General features: G+C 40.8%; 1 protein-coding gene across 3 annotated transcripts in view; it reads right to left on the reverse strand.

Moving 5' to 3' along the window:
• Nucleotides 1–4,610: 4,610 nt before the first annotated feature.
• Nucleotides 4,611–17,115, reverse strand: part of ZNF454 (zinc finger protein 454) — a 47,347-nt gene continuing 34,842 nt past the window's right edge. For all 3 annotated transcript variants that reach the window (XM_032270489.1, XM_032270488.1, XM_032270487.1), the window contains one exon: nucleotides 4,611–6,236. In XM_032270489.1, coding sequence (XP_032126380.1) covers nucleotides 4,906–6,236 — 1,331 coding nt within the window. In that variant the 3' untranslated portion in view covers nucleotides 4,611–4,905. The remainder of the gene's footprint in view (nucleotides 6,237–17,115) is intronic.

The following is a 17,115-nucleotide window of genomic DNA, read 5'->3' on the forward strand; positions in this document are numbered from 1 at the left end:
GAATTTGTAGGGAGCCAAGATAGCACCATTGCACTCCAGACCAGGTGACAGAACAAGACTCTGTCAAAAAAAAGAAAGAAAAGAAAAGAAAAGACACAAAGCTTTTGGCTGGGGACAGACAGAGCCTGCCCTTCCTGGTGCTGGCCAGTTCTTAAGAGACAGCGAAGACTGAGCTGGGCATGACTTCAATATGCACTAACCACCCAGAGCCGGGCCTCCTCTCTCAGGCTCGCACACCCCAGGAGCACCACTCCACTGCCTTCATCATCCCCGAGTTGGAGACCAGGCACCTAGGGACACACCCTCTCCTTATAGATTAGAGCCCACTGAAACTACTCAAACTGGTCAGTCTCAACTATTCACCCTGCCCTGCCTTTCCCTTAGAAACCCAAAGAAAGGCTCTGGCTTCATGCTTCCCCCCATGCCCCCTGACTCCTGTCATCCTCCTGACCACCCTGGCACCTCGCCTACATGGCCCTGTATGGCCTGCCCTGCCTCCTGTCTCCAGGAATAGTGAGTACACTTTCGTCTTCCCGAGCCTCTCCTCGGCCTCTTTTGGCAGCATCTCATTGACCACCTCATAATAGAGTACAAAACAGGATGGAAGTAAGTTTCATGCAATTTTGTGACGATTAAATGAATTAATATATGCAAAGTTCTTACAATAGCATTTGGTACTAGGCATGCCCTTAAATGTGAACTGTGAGCCCCAGTGATGGGGGTACAGCTCTTTATATTCCTCAGTGTCAACACTCTGCTTTTGAGGACCACATAGGGTTTCAATGGTCATTGCCAGGGGCTTGGACCAGGCTGGCTACAGAGAGAAAAACACTTGGAATGCTTCTGGCCATGTCTTAGCGCCATCTAATTAGATAATCAGGTAACAAAAATGCAACTTATACATCTTAGAAAACTGGGCACTTTTCTTATTTTATTTTCAGAAAGACACACTGATAAAAAATTACTGTCAACATTTTTTTAAGGATAGTGATGTGGGTACACAGGGTGGCACATGGAACACAGAGGAAGTGTCAGTGCCACCCAGTGCTGGCACCTGCAGAGGATGACTGTCAGCACCACCAAGAGGTCCTTGAGTGATCAGAATCAACAAAGCCTTGCATTCTTTTCCCTTCACAAACTGTTATAAAAATATTTAAATTGCCAAAGATATATTTAGCAGGAGTTGAGGTGGGCCAAGAAGTGGGGAGCCCTCCAGCTGCAAGACAGAAGAGGGTGAGAGACTGGTGTCTCCATGGTGTACTGCCAACTGAGCCAGGGCTATAGGGGGAGGGTGGGGCAAAGTGCAAAGGAACAGGAAGAAAAGGAGAGGAATCAGACAGGGGGAGGCTATGGTGTTCTTGGATTAATTCTGAATTACATTGTTTTCTCCACCAAAAGCATTCAGTTTAAAGCAACTTTGTTCCAAGACTCTGAGGTTCGGGCACAGTAACCTGGAAGCCTCAGTCTGCTGCAGGGACGAAGTGCTGTTCTGGAAGCAGTCAATGAATATGGAGGAAGGTAACATTTTAGAGAGGCCACTGTCAAAGCTGGACAAACAGGTAGGCAGGGAGAAAGAACCCAGATGACAAATCAGTCAGCTGGACATGAGGGGCACCCGGCAGAAGATGGGCAGAGGAATCTGAAAGAGGAAATACGAACCAATTTTTTTTTTCTTTAAAGAGGAGGCAGTTTCAGTGGCTGTTCCCAGAAGCTCATAGAAATGAAGAACCTATCAAAGTCTAGATGCTAATTCCCTTCTCAAACCCTCCCCCTGGGCTGAGTGGAACTGGCACTGGGATAGATCTTAGAAGGCTCTGAGATGGGAGGAGAGGCCAGGAGCAGCTTCTCTGGCTCTTACCTTTTTCCATGGCCCAGGTGAGGGGTGGGGAGACTGGCTTCACGGGAAGTTCGTGGTCGTGGTGTGCCAGAACAGTCTTGTGCACTACATGAAGCAGGCGCAGGCTGGACGTGTAAAGATGGAGCTGCTAAAGGCGGCACATTACCAGGTACCAAGTCTGTCCCTGAAGAGTCCCAAATCATGGTCTTTCATCTTGTCACAGTTGGTTATGCCTACATGGTCATTAGGACTAGAAAAGCAAGGTACAGAATGAACTACTCTTTCTAGGAAACACTGGGTGTTTGGGGATTAACCCAGCTGAAGTTGGGGTACAGAAAACTCCCTCTCAGTAACTGCTGAAATGTCAAACACTGCACAGATCAGCTGGCAGAAAAGATTGTGGCTGAAGAAGTCTTACTGCAGAGTCCTCAGAAATTTACTTTTAGGGGTTGGGCTGGGGCAGGTTAAAATGCCCAGGTAGAGAGCCATATAATCCATGTGAGAAAAAGACTAAGACCCAGGCAATGCTCACTCTCCTAATTGAGAAGGCCATGTAGCAAGCTCACACTCCTATGGTAAAATACAATAAAGCCACTGCCTGGCCAAATACTAGTACCACAAATATATTCAAGTCAGCCTAGGCATATCTAATAGGACAGTGACTTACTTTTTGCCTTCCCAGACAGGGAATAAGTGAACAGGCACCTCGGAGGACTAAATCCATGAAAACCCAAGCCTGACAGAAGATGAACTCAGGGAGAGTGCACTGTCATCTCAGACGGAGGGGCTTCAGGCTGCACTTATGCCCTGGAGGCATAGTTCCTGGAGCTGTGGCTGAGATGAATGAGACTCTTGAGCTGGGTGCAGGCCTTCGCCCTGGCTCAGCTGTAGGCACATACCAAGTAGTGGTAGTTCTCATGCATTGATTACAAATAAAACCACCAACCAACTCAGCTTAGAAACGTGCTTCTCAGGGATTCAAGGTAAGGGGTTGGTAGTTAAGACCTGGCACATCACTTGGATAGAGATGAAGGCAGACATCTGTAGCAGTGAACATGATTTTTTCAGATTTGCTCTGGAATCTCAGGGTATCAGCCATGTGAAGCTGCAGATGAACTTCTGTGGACATGGGACACAGACAATCCCAAGAAACCTCTTGAACAGTGCTTCACATGCAGCTTAATATGGGAGAAAGTCGGAGTTGCTGATCACCTAACAGGAGATGCTGGCCCACAAAGGGGGCCTTTATTAGATGAAGACTGAATTTCGATTACTTGGACTTTGAAGCTGCTGGAAGCTTCCAAGTCTATGTTGTAACCCAGAGCCCACTGAGTTCTACCATGATATAAAATATCCTCTTCTGTAACGTGGGGTGAGGTGCTGCATTCTGAGGGGTCAGCATTGCTCAACTTGACAGACAGCACTTCCGCAAACCAGGAACTTGCTTCACTTTCCAGAGTAATTTGCTTGGCCTCCCATCTTCATTGCATGGTATGTTCCACCTTGCGGTAGTGCAGGCTCCTCCATTCCTTGTGGTAGGGAAAGGGAGAGGGCCCCAGCGGCTGTGTGTGTGAAGGAGCACAGATGTTATTTTATCTGTGTGATTTCTACTGAAAGCAATGAAGAATTAAAGATGGTGAAGGAACCCTACCTCCTAGACTACTGTACCAGACTTTTGAACATGGACATGGCCCTTGCCAGGAAATGTCAATGGTGCTACTGACCACTTCTTGACTCATGGAATTACTCAACATTTTTCTCACCACTGTCAGCATGAGTCCTTAAATAGTGAAAGGCCTAGATGGAGAGGAAATGACCACTTCCAAATGCAAAAGCAGAAATTCAAAGCTGTCTGCTTTCCTATGAATATAGAATTAATACCTCCAGAAACCTAGAAAAAAACAGGGGAAGGACTAGGATGCAGCAGTTTATGCTGAGAGTAGTAAACGTACTCTAATGCAGTAGACACAGTGGACTGTCCAGCGAGGGAGAAGAGAGCGGGTCAGAGCATTCTGAGAACTGGCCTTGGGGCTTTCACCTCTTCTATCAGTTGCACACAGGGAAATGGGAAATGACAAATGGAGGTGGTTGGGAATACTACAATTTAAGTGAGTGGAATCATTGCACCAGAAGCTGAGCAAGTCCCTGACTGACGTGTAGAGTCACTAAGTATACTACAGAACAACTGGAGGGTAAACGTGGCACAGGCAAGGCCCCTACTTCAGGTACCATCCCAGGGTCAGTCAAGCTGAAGCCCAGTGGAAATGCGTAACTCAAGAATTTTGATCAAGTTTTGCCTTCCAGGCAGAGATTCTAAGTTCTGAAAGCTGTATTTGGGTGTGATATTCAGAATCATGGACTGTGTCTGAGACCAGATCACCACACTCCCCATATGGGGACACCATGCAGACAGTTAGGAGTTGCTAAGTTAGAAGAGGGTCATTTGGGGAAAATAATCTCAAAGGGATTCTACCAGGATGAAGCCAGTGGACAAGCAGACCAGAGGTATCTGACAATGGATGGTTTGAAGCAGAAGGTAGGAAGCATAATGTAAATAATTATGGGTGACGCATGGTGACTGCATTTTCTTTATACTGGGTGTCAGTGGTCTGGGTGAAGAGAGGACTAAGGTTTCCATTAGAGGTGGCAACTCAACTCTCTTATGTAAGAGAATCTAGTAGAGTGAAATGCTTGTAGGTCATTTTGACTTTTTGTTCTTTTGCTTCTCAACTTTAATTTTTATAATTTCATAGTTTCTCTAATAGTCAAGATGTAATTTGATAAACCAATTTTAATGCTGTTAATTGTTAGTGAAGCTCCATTTTGGTTCTGATAGTTGGCAATTCAGACTAATGAAACAGTACTGCTACTTGAGGCAGTATTAAAGAATGAGTAGTGTCTGCCATTCTTAAATGCCCAAACCCCATGACACTGTGAAACTTGACCCTCAGTCAATAAAGTGACTATCTTGATGCAAGCTTTCATAGTTACTCTCTAGAATGGATTATGTTACATTCAATAATTAATTTACTCAGTCTCAAAGGTCTTCCATACAAACTACATTCATATCACTTTTCTCCAATATGATGTCTCTGATGCTGAATGAGGTTTGCAGTCTGGTTAAAAGCTTTCCCACATTTATTACATTTATAGGGTTTCTCTCCTGTGTGAATCCTCTGATGCTGAGTAAGGTGGGTGCTTCGGATAAAGGCTTTCCCACAGATTTTACATTTGTAAGGTTTTTCTCTAGTATGAATTCTCTTATGTTGGGTAAGGGCTGAATGGTCACTAAAGGCTTTTTCACATATATTACATGTATAAGGTTTTTCCCCAGTATGTATTCTCTGATGTTGGGCTAGTGCTGATTGGTCCCTGAAGGCTTTCTCACACAAACCACATCTGTAAGGTTTCTCTCCAGTGTGAATTTTCCGATGTCGTGCGAAGGATGAATTATCCCTGAAAGCTTTCCCACATTCATTACATTTATAAGGTTTCTCTCCAGTATGAATTCTCTGATGTTCAGTAAGAGAAGAGTTTACCCTGAAGGCCTTCCCACATTCGTTACATTCAAAGGGTTTCTCTCCAGTGTGAATTCTCTGATGCTGAAGAAAACTTGTACTCTGATTAAAGGCTTTCCCACATTCATTACATTTATAGGGTTTCTCTCCACTGTGGATATTCTGGTGTTTGGTAAGATGTGCCCTGCATACAAAGGCTTTTTCACAAATGTTACATTTAAAAGGTTTCTCTCCAGTATGTATTCTATGATGATGGGCAAGGTGTATATTTCGGATAAAAGCTTTTCCACATAAATTGCATTCAAAAGGCTTCTCTCCAGTATGAATTTTCTGATGGTAGGTAAGTGAGGAGCTCACTGAGAAGGCCTTGCCACATTCCTTACATTCATAGGGTTTCTCACCAGTGTGAATTCTTTGGTGATGGATAAGGTGCGTACTCTGGTGAAAGGCTTTCCCACATTCTCTACATTCATATCTTTTCTCTTTAATATGAATTTTCTGATTTGTTGTTTTTTCATTATGAATTTTCCGATGTTTATTAAGAGTTGAACTCTTAGAGAAGACTTTTCCACACTCACCACACTCAAAAGCTCTTTTGCTGGGTTGAAGTCCCTGGCTTTGAGCACTATGAAGAGATGAGCTCATAGTGCTCCCAGAATCATCACATTCCTGTTCACCGATCCCAGATGGGGTGTTTGGGTGAGTGAGTGCCGCTTGCTGCAAACTGATCCCCTGGCCTCCACATTGCCACTTGAACAGACTAGCACATTTCCAGTAACTACTGCTACCCAATCTTTCGTTTATTGTCCATTGATCCAATTCTTCTTCGGGAATCTGTGCCTTCAGAGTAGACATCTTACGGACAGGCATAGTCATCCAGTCTGAAAGACGTTAAAAATAAAAAGGTCCGTAGTAAAACATTTGCATGGGACAAGATGATAAGCCTGTTCATAATGCTAACAGAGAGTTGTACGCTTTTCTGTTAGTCCCTTCTTTTACCCTCTTTTCTGTCCTTTCTTACTGTTACTTCAGAAAATTTTCTGAAAGTATAACAGTAAGAAAGGACAGAAAAGAGGGGTAAAGAGGGGATGATGGCAGGGGTTGATCTAATGTGTAATACATGAGGCAGGAGAACTTGGAAGCATGATCTTAGAAGTCACAGGCCTCAGTTAGAATTGAGTACAACGCATATTTTCTTTGTGATAATAGAGAAGTTATCTTATTTCCTAAGCCTCAAAAAAAAAGAAAAAAGGAAAAAAAAACATAAAGACCACATAATGCTCACAGACAAGAAAAAAAGTACCCTGTCTGTTCAAAGAGATGGTTTTTAAAACAACTCAGGTGTGGCCTTAACAAGCTACTGAAAACAGCAGTCAACACTTGGTAGGAAGAAAACCTTGACTCCAGAGCAATTACTAAAATCAGGATATAGGCTCATTTGAGCATTCAGATGAATAATAAAAAGCTAGGCTGCTGTACAGGCTGTGTGAAATGCTCATATCTACTAAAAAAAAAAATAATAATAAGGACCTCCTATTGCTTGTGAGGAAACAATGTCTCCAAACCCATATGAATAATGTGACCCCTATAGGAGGAAAATGTGCCATGAGATATTTTGTGGCAAAGTTATCTCAGGATAAACATTGCAGCTGTAAGCACTGCCGGCAAGGTCATAGTAGACTTTCTCAGGGCAAACAGGAAAGGGGCTAAAATGTAATACTAAGGACTAGATTCTAAACACAGATGATGCAAAATTCATGAGAAATCCTAGAAAAGCCATCCTTATTACTTCCTTTCCCCACTTGCTCCAGAAAATCCTTAAAAGGCACTTTTCGTATTATTTTAGAATCAAAGAAACAAACCTCTTTACTTATCAAGAAAAGAAAGGTAAACAGGCACATTTCAAGACTAAAATCCTGTTGAGCTCAGAATTAATATATCCTTGTTCAAAACAAAGAACGGTCAAAGTTAAACATCAGCATTGCCAAATGTCAAAATGTTAAGGACTACTTTCACTTCTGGCCCAAATAGAGTAGCCTGTTGCAGACTAACATTTCTACAGAAAACAACAAGGAAATCTGAACTGAAAAAAGTTATCTGTCTGAAGGCATGAAATCACCCAGACAGACTTTATAGTCTAATATTTGGGAGAGAATGAAAATATAGAGAGGTGATCCTAATACTCAGTGGCTTGTTACTCAATTTACTGAATTCTTAAGCTTTACAGGACAAAAGACTAAAGTTAAGCAGATATCCAGAATTTTCTATAGTATTTTGGTACTACAGAAGCAGGACCTTCCAAGGAGGGGTCATAGTAGACATGTGAAGCTCTCAGCTGTGACTCCTGCAGGGCTACAACCTAGTAGTAGGGGCAAACGAACAGTTGACAAAGCTTTATAAACATTGTGACCAACCTCCAGCTATTACAGCCCTTTGGTTGGATGAAGAGGTTTGCTTACACTCTAGCTGCTAGCAGGGAATTTAAATCTTCTCTGGAGGAACAACATCTAGACCTTGGCTCTTCTTCACACATAGTGTCAGGGACTCAATAAAAGTCAGCTGTGCTAAGAAATTGAATGAAGGGGAAAAAAAACAGACAATAGAAAAAGAACTGCAGAACACAAATAACAGAGTTATCAGATGTGAACATTAAAACAGCCGGGATTAATATGTTCAAGGAAAGAGGAATGAGAATTACAAGAAAGAACTGGAACAGAAAAATCAAATTGAAATCCTAGAACTGAGAAATACAAAAACTGAAATTATGAATTCAGTAGATTTTTAACAAGATATCAAACACAGCAGAAGAAAGGAATAGTGAGCTACAAAAATACATAAGCAGAAAATATCCATAGTAAAACATGGCTAAAAAAATAAACATTTTTAAAAAGAGAGAGGTTGAAAAATGAACTCCGAGAAGCGCTATAAGCTCCAAGGATAACTACAAAGAAAATTCACCTAGGTACCTCACCTAGGCATACTGAAAGCCAAAGATTACCTTAAAGTTGCTTGAAAAAAAATTATACATTACCTTTGAAAAAGCATAAATAAGACTGGCAGTGTCTTCATGAAAACAATGGCACCCAGAAGACAATGAAGTAACATGTGAAGTGAAAGAACCTAACTGCCAAACTAGAATTCAACACACAGAGAAAATATCTCTAGAAAGTAAACATGAACTAGGTATTTCCATAAAAATAAAAACGGATTGTGTCACCAACAGATCTACATTAAAAGAAACACAGATGTGTTCCAGGCAGAAGAAAAATAATTCCACGTAGAAATATGAAAATGTAAGAAGGCATGAAAAGCAATGGAAAAGGTAAATATGTGGATAAAAATACTATTGATTATATGTGACAATAATTATAATGTCTTAATGAATTGCAAATATATGTGGAATTAAAATGTGTAGCAAAAATAAAAATAGGGGCCGGGCGCAGTGGCTCAAGCCTGTAATCCCAGCACTTTGGGAGGCCGAGGCGGGTGGATCACGAGGTCAAGAGATCGAGACCATCCTGGTCAACATGGTGAAACCCCGTCTCTACTAAAAATACAAAAAATCAGCTGGGCATGGTGGTGCGTGCCTGTAATCCCAGCTACTCAGGAGGCTGAGGCAGGAGAATTGCCTGAACCCAGGAGGTGGAGGTTGCGGTGAGCCGAGATCGCGCCATTGCACTCCAGCCTGGGCAACAAGAGTGAAACTCCGTCTCAAAAAAAAATAAATAAAAATAAAAAATAAAATAAAATAAAATAAAAATAAAAATAGAAGGATGAAAATGCTGTTAATTATTAAGGTAGTACCAATGTCTGGGAATTATTAAAAATAAAATTTTATTTTGAACAGTAATAAGCTGGTTTTACTTTTTAGCATTAACAATAAAGGACTAGGTAAAGAAGGTTAATTAACAAGGTAATACACAGTGAAAATGGCACAATAAAAATATGTAATACAATAGAAGGCAGGAAAAAAGACAAGGCATTCGAAGCAAGTAAATAAAATATAAAATAAATAATAGGATAGTAGATATAAAATCCCATACATAGTAGCTTAACTAAGTTATTTTTAAAAACTAAGATTGTGAGACTAGATAAACAATAAAACATAATTGAATATCACTTAGAAAAGAAATACCAAAAATGTAGATACTGAAATAATAAAAGAATTTAAAATGATATATCATACAAAAGAAAGGTGCTATATCCAGAGTAATATAAGAGCAATCACACAATATTTGAGAAAATAGACTTTAAGGTATTTTATATAGACAAAAGGGTTAATTCCCCAGGAACATACAACAAATTTTCATTTGTATGCACACAACGTAACTTTAAAAATGTATAAAGTAAAAATAGGGAAAACAAAAGGAAAAATAGACAAATCAATAATCATAGTGAGAAATGTTCATTTGGCACCCTCAATGACTCAGAAATCAAACCACTAAAAAAGGAAGGGGGCTGGCTGGGCATGGTGGCTCCTGCCTATAATCCTAGCACTTTGGGAGGCCGAGGCAGGCAAATCACCTGAGGTTGGAAGTTCGAGACCAGCCTGACCAACATGGTGAAACTAAAAATATAAAATTAGCTTGGCGTGGTGCTACATACCTGCAATCCCAGCTACTCAGGAGGCTGAGGCTGGAGAATCGCTTGAACCCTGGAGGCAGAGGTGCGGTGAGCCAAGATTGCAACATTGCACTTCAGCCTGGGCAAATAAGAGCAAAACTCCGTCTCAAAAAAAAAAAAAAAAAAAGAAAGAAAGAAAGAAAGAAAAAGAAAAGAAAGGAATGGAGGAATTGGCTGGGCATAGTGGCTCATTCTTGCAATCCCAGTACTTTGAGGGGCCAAGGCAGGAGAACTGCTTGAGTCTAGGAGTCCAAGACCCTGCCTGGGCATATGGTAAAACCTCATCTCTACAAAAAATTTTAAAAATCAGCCAGGCATGGTGACATGCTCCTGTAGTCCCAGCTACTCAGGAGGCTGAGGCAGGAGGACTGCCATGAGCCCAGGAGTTCAAGGTTCAAGTGGTGTGAACTATGATCACACCACTGCACTCCAGCCTAGGCAACAGAGCAAGAACTTGTCTTGGAAAAAAAAAAAAAAAAAAAGAAAGAAAAAGAAAAAAAATAAAGAAGAAAGAAAAAGAAAAGGAAATGATCTCAACAACCCAATAAACAGATTCGACCTCAAATTCTCAATTCTCCCCCATTAAGCTACACTTTCAGGCCAATTCCTATCCAAATTCCAGCAGGAATTTTGTGAAAATTGAATAGCCAACTCTAAAATTCTAAAAGAAAAGAAAAGAACAAAACTAGAGAATTTACATTGCCAAGTGTAAGGCTCATTATAATGCTAGAGTAATTAAAGCAATGTTGTGTTGGCACAAGATTAGATAGAATGAAACAGAACAGAGTCTGTACACAGAGTAGAAACAAATCTGTACACAAACGAACAATGGAACAAATTATAGAACCCAGAATCAGATTCAAGTACCTCATGCAGTCACCTCATGTATGACAAAGGTAACAGTGCAGTACAATGGGGAAAAGATGGTCTTTTTAGCAAATGATCCTGGGTCAACTGGATACCCATATAGAAAATAATGAATAATAAATCTTCCATATGGACTGTAGACCTAAGTATTTAAGACAAAATACTAGAGCTACTATAGGAAAACACAGGTCTTCATGGCCTTAAGATGTTCTAAATAGAACACAACAAGCATTCACAATAGGCAGAAAAAAAAAAAAAAAGACTTCTGATGAATTCAGGTATCTCAAAATTCAGAATTTCTATCTATCAAATGACATCATTATCCAGAGTGGGAAACAATATTTACAACGCATATATATGACAGAGGATTCTACATTTCAAGTATACAGCCCTATAAGCCAGTAACAAAAGATCAGACAACTAAATGGAAAGTAGGGGGAAGATTTACAGATATTTTATAAAAGAAGATATTGAAATACTAAAAATTAAAAGATCAACTTCAGTTATAACCATACATCCTCTAGAACGGTAGAAAAAAAATTTTAATGATAATACTAAGTGTATAAGAGATGCTATGGAAACCTCGCATTACACTGGCAGGAGTATATATTTGTATAACCACTTTGGAAAAGTATTTGGCTATGTCCATTAAAGTTTGCATATGCACAATTATAACACTCCTAGCTATTTAATCAAGAAAAAATGTGTACATATGTTCTCTAAAAGTTGCACAAGAAATGTTCATAATGGTACTATTTATAATAACTCTAAGTAGAAATAAACCAAACATCTAGCAACAGTAAAATGTACAAATAATAACAAGTTTAATGGCAAAACATCATACAGCAAGAGAATGAACCAACTATTGTTCCAAGTGACAACAAGGATGAATCTCAAACATACTGTTGAAAGCAAGAAGCCAGGCCAGGTGTGGTGGCTCATGCCTGTAATCCCAGCACTTTGGGAAGCCAAGGCAGGTGGATCACGAGATCAGGAGTTTGAGACCAGCCTGGCCAATATGGTGAAACCCTGCCTCTACTAAAGAACACAAAAATTGGCCAGGCATGGTGGAGCGCAGCTATAGTCCCAGCTACTCGGGAGGCTGAGGCAGGAGAATTGCTGGAACCCAGAAGGTGGAGGTTGCAGTGAACCAAGATCACTCCACTGCACACCAGCCAGGGCAACACAGCAAGACTCCATCTCAAAAAAAAAAAAAGAAAAGAAAAAGAAAGAAGCTAGATAAGTGCTGTATGATTTAAAGCTTAAAAACAGGCAAAACAAATCTATTGCCAGGGTAATTATTACCTTTAGGACAAAAGAAACCGAGAGGGGACTGGGTGCTCGTAATGCTGTATTTCTTGATATGAGTGCTGACTACACAGGTATATTTAAATAGTAATAAAAATACCAATTTCTATCTATCTTTTCTATCAGCTATTGGATACTGATGTCTATTAAAACCTTTTCTTGATTGTGATTAGAAACACATCATCTATATATCACAGAACATATGACTTAAAATATTTTTTGAGGGTAATTATTTGACTTTTAAAGTATTCTATATTACATGATAACATTCATCTTCAAAAAGATTTTATCAAGACAGGAGTCAAATGTATCTTGGTTTGACCACACTGAAAAATTAATGAGGTGTGAATTAAGCCAGTTCAGTAAGACTGGACTTACTGGCACTGATTTAGCCTGCAGTATGAAAGAGCACTCTGGTGTGAGCAACTCAGTCACACTCACAGGGTACCAAGTCACTTTAGGGTAGGCTGAATTGAGAGGCTATAGCCTATGGGAAGAGATGGCCAGGGGCAGACCTGTGTTACTTATAGTTAAATGATTACAAGCTTGCTTTGCTTTTCATATACCAAGATTTGTGCCACGGATCATATCCAAACTATGGTGCAGTAAAATAAAAGCAGAGATCAAGCATAACAGGAGGCCTATGGTGAGGACTGTCTGAGAGCGCCCTGTAACCGCGGAACACTGCGGTATGGTTGCAGAGCAGAAAAGAAGCTGCTCTGGTCCCACAACTCTTCCCAACACAGTGTGTGTGAGGACCTCGTAACGGAAGCTTATGCAAAAGACTCTGGGAAATAATGCAACCTCTGCTCACAAGACTTAGGAGGGTCTTTGCAGTTGGGAGCTGGTAAGGCTGGAAGGCCTTAAAAGGCAGAGATCAGCGGATCACCATAGGCTCTGCCTGTGTTCTCAGAATATGGAGCAATTCCGATTGCTCTGTGTCTACAATGCTCAGGAGAGAAAAGTCCCTTGATGCACTGTATGCGTTCAGACCTTATGGGCCTTATCTGCTGTGCCTCTCTTGCCAAAACACCTGGAGAGACAATGGGTGGTAAAATCTGTGTCCTTAGTTAGCATTTCTTAGGAGAACCACGTTTGCTGTTGAATGCTGCAAACACATGCTCTTCCTCAGGCTATCTTCCTCCTCAACCCCCTGCCCCTGACAGCCTGCAAGATTAACAAGATAATGTATCCAATAAAAGCACATGAAGCCTAGAGCTCAAGGCCAGCTCGGATCAGCCCGCACTTGGATCACACAGCGGGAGTGAATTGGACCCCTGGACCCATGCTGTAAAATTCTAATCTTGTGTCTTTATTTCTTTTCTCACTCCCTCGTCACTGCAGGGACATGGGGCACCCAAGTACAGGGTTGGGCTGGTTCCCAACAATATCCCTACCTGCATTGGTCCATATTTAAAAAAAAAAAAAAAAAAAGGCCAGGTGCAGTGGCTCACACCTGTAATCCCAGCACTTTGGGAGGCCAAGGTGGGTGGATCACAAGGTCAGGAGTTTGAGACCAGCCTGACCAACATGGTGAAACCCAGTCTCCACTAAAAATACAAAAATTAGCTGGGCGTGGTAGTATGCACCTGTAATCCCAGCTACTCTGGAGGCTGAGGCAGGAGAATCACTTCAACCTGGGAGGTGGAGGTGCAGTGAGCCGAGATCGCAGCATTGCATTCCAGCCTGGGTGACAGAGTGAGACTCCATCTCAAAAAAAAAAAAAAAGCTTTAAAATACTTAATGTACTTAAGAGTTTGAAGTGGCATGTAAGTACTATGTTCCAAGCCTCCTATACTATGTAGCTAAGAGGTCTACAAACACTGGGAGGGACCAAACACTAGACCAATTCACTCTTCAATCACTGAAAGTTTCAAGAATTGGTCCTATCAATTTCATCTGGAAGTGGAAGTTAGGATGGATAAAATAAGGAAGACTGGTTTAAGGTCAGTTTACCCTGCCTGTAGGTGTCTAGATCCTCTTCCCAACTCAAGGGAACTAGGAGATTTGCCCTTTCTCAAGGTGGCAATTTTTTTTTTTTCAGAAGAGAACAAAGAAAGCTGGTCTAGACCAAAGACACCTGGGGCCAGAGAACTGTGTCAAGACTGAAGCCCCACTTACCCATGCAGAGCTTCCAAAAGGACGTTCGTCTTCCCACTGTTAGTTTGGTAGGCAATGAAGGACTACTAGGTAGCTGAGGAAAGCCTCTAACAAGAAAGAAATACCAAATCATCAAACAGAAAACTAGAGAAAACGGACCCAATGATGGGAAAAGAAAATGTTTTTGAAAATCATTATCTTCAATGTAAGATATTTTAACTGTAAAACAGGAATAAGAGTTTATCTTTTTAAAAGGCAGTATTTGGAGAAACAAGAGTTCTTGGAAATTAAAAATGATTAGAGAATTCAAAAAGGAAATAGCTACTTCTGTAAACAATTAGAAAACCAGAAAAAAGTATGAAATGACTGTTTTTAGGTAAATGACAAATGGTGGTCGAGGATGGTGGTCCCTGAGAGAAGGAAAACAAGCCAGGTAAGACCTATGGATGCCCCAGGGTAGGTCCTGGAAGCAGGCTCCAGGTCATGGCACAGGACCAAAACAGAGCCCAGGATCTCAATAAATTGAGAGGATAGAGATCAGGGTTCGGGAAGGCCGTGGCTGTGATCTGCGAACCATCAAAGAGAAGAAAGCCGCAGAAACTGAATTTATAGTTTAAAACTGTCCCACAAGTCTTCTGCTCCTGGCCAAGAATATGTCACTGGTTCTGCCAAATATCTAATGGAGAAATAACAGTATTTTGAGACAAAATTTCTCAGAAAACAGAAGGAGAAATTTCCCAATTCATTTTGTGAGACCAACGTTACTCTGAGACCAGAGACAGAGATGTCATAAGGAAAGGAAACTATAGACTCATATCACTCATGAAAATCAATGCAAAATCTTCAACAAATTGTTCACAAATCCAATTCAGCAATACTTAAAAAAGATAGTAAGTGAAAACTAAGTTACGTTTATCCCAGAAATACAACTTTCACTTGGTCCTTAAAAACCAACATAATTCATTATATCAACCACAGCATCATCTTAAGGATTGAGAAAAACATTAAACAAATATTTAGTACAAATTTGTGATAAAACTCTCATATCAAACCAGAAATGGGTATAAACGTCCTCAACCTAATAAAGAGTATTTACAAAAAGCCTACAGCTAACATCATACTCAATGGTGAAAGACTAAATGCTTTCCCGCTAAGATAGGGAAGAAGGCAAGGCTGCCCCGCTACAGCTACTACTCAACTTTGTGAAGGAGGTCCTAACCAGTGCGATAAGAAGCAACCAGATCTCACCTACATGGTTGTGGGAATACAAAATGGAATGGTCACTTTGAAAATAGTTTCACAGTTTATTACAGAGTTAAACACACACTTGGTATACAACCAGCAATCCTCCTCCTAGGCAATTACCCTAGTGGGAACATATGCCCACAAAAACAAAACATGTAAACTATCCACAAAAACTTACACAAGAATGTTCATAGTGGCTTTAGCCCAAAACTGTAAACTCAAATGCTCACTAGTGATGAATGGATGAGCAAACTGTGGGATCTGGATGAGCAAACAGCAGAAGGCTACTCAGCAATGGCAAGGAACTGCTGACACTCAAAACAACAGGGAGGAATGTCAAAGACATGATGCCAATGAAGAGACCAGACAGAACATGCACTATGCAACTCCATTCATATGAAATCCTGGAGAAGGGCGCTCGCAGTGGTAGCAAGTAGGTCAGTCGCAGCGAGGGGCTGTGAGAAGGGGAAGGAATTAACGGCCAAGGGGTAAGAGAGAACTTTGGGGATAAGAAAAATGTTTTTTTCCTTGATTTTCTGATGGCTACAAACTGTAGACATTTGTCAAAACTGATCAAATTTTACACTTCAAATTGGTGAATTTTATTCCATGTAATTGTATTTTGATGAAGCCGAGTAAGAATTATGTTAAAAAACCTCAGTAGAAGAGTTGGAAGATAAAGTTCTGGAAACCTGTCAAAAAGCACATACACAAAATAGCATAAAAGATGGGAATTTCAATAATCAGAGAAAAAATTAGAACGGTCTACGGTGTCCAATATTAGTGTCAAGCATTCCACAAAGAGAAACAGAAAAAAATTGAAGCTGGAAATAAAAAAATAATAGAGAAAATGTCCTACAGCCAACGGGCAGGAATTTTATTTATTTATTTTTATTTTTTAAGACACAGTTTCACTGCTGCCCAGGCTGGAGTGCAGTGGTGCAATCTCAGCTCACTAAAACTACCACCTCCCAGGCAGGTTCAAGCAATGTGCCTCAGCTTCCCGAGTAGCTGGGATTACATGCTCCCGCCACCACATCCGACTAATTTTTGTATTTTTAGTAGAAACGGCGTTTTGCCATGTTGGCCACACTGGTATTGATCTCTTGACCTCAAGTGATTCACCTGCCTTGGCCTCCCAAAGTGCTGGGATTACAGGTGTAAGCCAACACGCCTGGCTGGGCAGGAATTTTAGATGGAAAGGCTCACTAAATGCTCAGGCAAAGGCTCATCAATGCTCTGTGGATAAAAATAGAACCCCAACAGGGAACATCATTGGGAAACTTAAGGTCACTGGAGTAAATGAGAAGATCTTGAAAGTTTTCAAAGAGGAAAAACAGGTTATAAATAATTAAGAAACAGTGACTTCAGATTTCTTAACAGCAGCCTGAGGTCCAGAAAACAATGGAGTAGTGTCAAATTTCTGAAGGAAAATGATTTCCAGTCCTGAATTGTATCCAGTCAAATGATCCATAAGGTGTCAGAGAGGAAAAAAGACATCTACAGACAAGCTAAGCTACAAAATATTTATTTCCTTGCATCCTTCCTAAAGAAGCTACAAGGAGATGTGTGCCACCAAAAGGAGAGAGCAAACCATGAAAGAAGACACGGGACACA

This window comes from Sapajus apella, unplaced genomic scaffold (assembly GCF_009761245.1).
Source record: "Sapajus apella isolate SASKATOON/1434 unplaced genomic scaffold, GSC_monkey_1.0 scaffold211, whole genome shotgun sequence".
In the NCBI taxonomy this organism is placed as follows: Eukaryota; Metazoa; Chordata; class Mammalia; order Primates; family Cebidae; genus Sapajus; species Sapajus apella.